Below are 4,836 nucleotides of genomic sequence, written 5' to 3' on the forward strand. Positions count from 1 at the left end.
CACAGAGATAGACAAGCAAACAGACGGCTTCCTTACGGACCTTTGACCGCCGCAAACTTGTCGATTTTTATGAGAAAGATTAGCAGCACTCAGAACCCCCGACTGTCTGTGGACACTTCACGGTTACCTGGTTATCGACTGGCTGCGGTAGGCCATGAGCAGATGTCAGAGAGAGATAACCACAGATAAGCAAACAATGGAAAGAAACATTTTGCACGCATGAAGAAACAGCATGGGAGGATGTTGCTGACAAATTTGAAATCAATTTTTTAATTCAGGTAGATACGATTCTTCGTTCGGTTATATGGATTTAATTATGCACGTGGCACTGATTTAGAGCGACTTTGAGTGCATTCAAGACATCCAATATATTTGATCAGTGTGTGTTTCATGGGAGTGAACACACAACCTTGGCGTTGCAAGCGCCATGATCTAACAGTTAAGTTTCAGAAACAACAAAAATGACAAAAATTATTCATTTAATAAGGTTTTATGGAGGAGAAGTGCTTATTGGGAAATTAAAACCTTGACACCTAATAGGCTACAGAAGATGCTGAAACAAAGGAGCAGTTTCAAATACATTACATTTTTATGATTCCCCAAAGTCTTTAAATGTTTAGATCATTTTACGCACCCAACTATGCATGTTTTTTTTTTTAAATAACAAACATTGGTTTGTTTTATTATTTTAATGTTTTGTGTTTTTCTTTTTTTTGGAATGATGTCTTTATTGTGATATAAAATAACGCCAATTTCCTAGAGGTTTTGCGTCTAACATAACTCATTTTTATTAGAACTCAAATTTACACTGCACGTGCGCTTAAATAACTCATGTCTAGTATAGTACCTCATTTTTATTTACTTGTCTGTTCAACGGTCATCGTGTTGATCTCTCTTTTTTAGGGGGTTGGAGGGGCAATGATATTAAATTGAATAGAAAACAGCAGATTTCGGACGTTGGATCAGGTTAGTGAGCCGTGAAACAGGCTTTTTGTAAGTGCGCGTGCGGCTCGCGTGCCGACCGGCGTGGACAAGAGGGGGACTCATTATCGGGGTCTCGAGCCAGACTACTGTTTACAATCAATACTATGAGAGATTTTAGATTAAAATCTAGAGAAAGATTAGAAAAAATATAGAAAAACGTTCAAATAATACACAAATTCTCAGATTTTTTAAGACATTAGCCTATTTAAGAAATCATTTCTTCCAACTTGCTAATTGTGAAAACAGAAAATGCAAACGTGTTAAATATAATTTTATAATTATAATTTGACCAATATAACTAAAGACCAATATAACTTAATAATAATAATGCATTTTTATTACATTGGACACTCTTGTACCTAAGTACACTTCCTGTTTCCACAAATAATTAGTGCAAAAACCTATCCAATGATTATAAGCTAATTTATGAACACTCATTATAGATTGTCCGCATTAAGACAAGAAAGCAGACGCATGCAACGGGATGTGTCGACAGAAAGAGATGGTCGTGATTGAATGCGTCCCACGCTTGAAAGGGTTAATCCATCCTGCGGGTACAAACAGGTCCACGGAGTCTCTAACTGGCGACAGATGGCCACTTTCTTTCGGCCACAAAGGGACGGAATACGGAGCTCTGGCGAATACAAATGGAAGAGATCACGTGACGCTTGAGGCCGTTTTCCTGACGTAGTCGGCCATATGGCGCGTGCCGGGGAAGGGGCAGGGCCACATGCCAATCACGGGCGCAGGGTGGGACTGTGGAGGCAGCCTCAGACATCCACGCGCATCTTCAGCATCAGCAGCACCGCTATATAACCAGAGCATCCCATCGGCGCAGCCACATTAGTCTACAATCCACAGGACTTTCCACACCACGAGGGGCATGAAACTGTCATAACAAAACATTCAACAAATCTTAGGTATGTGTTTTTTTTATCCTTTTATTCCTTTACTTATTTGTTTGTTTGTGTGGACATTATTTTATTTGAGAGAAATTCATTCACGTTTGATGAGAGCATTGCTTTAACCTTATTGAAGTTTGGTTTTGAAGGCACATAATATGTTACCTGATGCATTAATATAGTGCATCCATAAGTTTAGTGGACATTTTTCATATAGAAGAAATCAGGCCTTGTACTATATATTCTGATATTGTGTGCTTTATGATACTGTATGTTAGACCTAGGATATATTTTGAGAAATGTCATTGAAATAAAGAAGAATTTCCTGCTAAAAGAAAAAACAAGTGTCAGTACTGTAAGTCTAACAATTTATGCATTTAGGAATAACATAATAAAACTAGTTACATCTTAGTGAGTTTCGTTTTCCGATGTGATGCCGATGCACTGATTTTCAAAAAAAAAAAAAATTCATTCTTCATGTAGTTTTTAAAATTTTGATATTACATTTGACATAATATATGATATTTGACGTCATCGTGGGTAACTCTCCTCAACTTCAATAGCTTCATTTTTTATTTTAAAATTAACTGATCAAATAATTAAATGATCAGACTGATTTGAAAAAGCTGGAAAAGTTAGATTATTAATTCGAAGCAGCATTGATCCACAGGTTACAATTTGTTGCATTTTGAAATAATAATGAATAATTAACAAAGTTAAAACTTTAAGGATGAAATGGCTCTCATGTGTAAAACAGGATAATACAAGGAAATGGCAGGTGCCTAAATGAATAAATGTTGAAAGGTCAGTTATACATCGGCTTTTGGTGATTCACTTACAAGCTCCACTTCTTACTTTGCAGAGTTTCAACATGACAAAATCATACACCGAGGAAGGCATGATGCTTGAGTCCCAAAGCACCACAAACTGGACGGACAAGTGCCACAACGGTGCCCAGGACGAGCGAGACGCGGAGAAGCTAAACGAGCCCAATCAAGATATGGAGGACGATGACGTGGAACTCAACAGACTCGAGGATGAGGATGACGGGGAAGAAGAAGAAGAAGAGGAAGAAGACGGCGATGACACAAAGCCGAAAAGACGAGGACCCAAGAAGAAGAAGATGACTAAAGCACGGCTGCAGAGATTTAAGGTGAGGCGCATGAAGGCGAACGCCCGGGAGAGGAACCGCATGCACGGTCTGAACGATGCGCTCGAGAGTCTGCGCAAAGTTGTGCCGTGTTACTCCAAAACGCAGAAGCTCTCTAAGATCGAAACGCTTCGACTGGCCAAAAATTACATTTGGGCTCTATCCGAGACCCTGAGATCGGGAAAAAGTCCGGATTTGATGTCTTTTGTGCAGGCCTTGTGCAAGGGTTTGTCGCAACCGACAACCAATTTGGTTGCCGGGTGTCTCCAACTGAACCCCAGAACTTTTCTGCCCGAGCAGAGCCAGGAGATGCCTCCTCATATGCAAACAGCAAGTGCTTCCTTTTCCGCTCTTCCCTATTCCTACCAAACGCCTGGTCTTCCCAGTCCTCCTTATGGTACAATGGACAGCTCTCACATCTTTCACGTGAAGCCACACGCGTACGGGAGCGCACTGGAGCCGTTTTTTGAAACCGCGCTCACGGACTGCACTAGTCCCTCGTTTGATGGACCCCTTAGCCCACCTTTGAGCGTCAATGGGAACTTTTCCTTCAAACACGAGCCATCCGCGGAATTCGAGAAAAACTACGCCTTTACCATGCACTATCAGGCGGCGGGTTTGGCTGGAGCGCAGGGACACGGGGGTCTTTACGCGGGCACTACGCAACGCTGTGATATACCGATGGAGAACATTATGTCATATGAAGGTCACTCTCATCACGAGCGTGTCATGAACGCCCAGCTGAACGCGATATTTCACGACTCATGATTCTAAAGGACATTTTTGGGACTTTGTCATTATTGCTCGCCATGGTATTCTGTTATCGCTGATGCAAAAAGAGCAACAACATTATATGCTTAATCTTATGTACGTATTTATTGTTGTTACTGCCTTTAGGAGAAAAGAGAATTCACATATTCTCCTTCACCTTATGTATTGTATTCTATAGCGCTTCAACGTTGCGGTCACAGGTGGGAATACGCGTGACCTTCTTCAGAATGTGTTAATTATCCATGCTACAAAGTCACAAGCAATAATTTGGAAACTATGCAATTTTTAATCGTATACTGGGCCAATCATAGAAATGAATAGAGATGGCTATATTTTTCAACCTATTACATTTTACTACTTATCTAACCCATACTGAATTATTTTGTTGTGATTTTGTATAGAATTGTTAATTTTTATAAAGTCAAATCCCTGCACCATTCCATGCAACCCCCCCCCCCCATGTTAATGTTTTATAAAACTGATTTATCTCTTGTTTATATAAAACAGCACTCAATCTAGTAATAACCAGCAGGCAAGTGCTTAAAAATCTGTAACGTTGCCTTAGCTATGAATTCCTGTAAAATTATGCAGAGTTGCACAATTCCGATCCACTGAATCCCGTCTAAAGTTTTAGCTAACAATCAGATCATATATTCTTTATCATTTCAGTGGACAATGTGAATTGCTTGAGTGCTGGGAAAAATGGTGTTAGAAAAGTCTCGGTGTTGTACATAAAAGCTTGACTATCACCTTTTTTAAATTCACCCTGTGTAAAAACTGAAAAAGAGAGGCCTGTCTTTCTAAGATGGAAAATAAATAATGGACTGAATTAGTCTGCAAAAAACTATTCGGTTATTTTCGACTGAAATGTTACTGTTTGCGAAGGAACAACAAACAAAACAAACAAACATATATGCAACCAAAAAAGTCGATGTTTGGTTTGCTTTAAGTTATTCCAGTTTTGTTGAGACTGTTGTGTTTGTGTTTATCAGCTCAAGAGATTTAAGGAATAAAACAAATTTTACCATA

The 4,836-nt window shown here is 39.5% G+C and overlaps 1 protein-coding gene across 1 annotated transcript; it reads left to right on the plus strand.

Moving 5' to 3' along the window:
- The first annotated feature begins 1,746 nt into the window (after positions 1-1,746).
- neurod1 (neuronal differentiation 1) lies at positions 1,747-4,836 on the plus strand. Its single transcript, XM_065252229.1, has 2 exons — positions 1,747-1,904; positions 2,749-4,836. Exon 2 carries the CDS (start codon positions 2,758-2,760, stop codon positions 3,802-3,804), a length of 1,047 nt encoding a protein of 348 aa, XP_065108301.1. The 5' UTR covers positions 1,747-1,904; positions 2,749-2,757; the 3' UTR covers positions 3,805-4,836.

Source organism: Paramisgurnus dabryanus, chromosome 15 (genome assembly GCF_030506205.2).
Source record: "Paramisgurnus dabryanus chromosome 15, PD_genome_1.1, whole genome shotgun sequence".
NCBI classification, from domain to species: Eukaryota; Metazoa; Chordata; class Actinopteri; order Cypriniformes; family Cobitidae; genus Paramisgurnus; species Paramisgurnus dabryanus.

Bases quoted from the DNA above. Each gene is read 5' to 3' on its own strand.
- neurod1 (XM_065252229.1), top strand. From the start codon at position 2,758: ATGACAAAATCATACACCGAGGAAGGCATGATGCTTGAGTCCCAAAGC.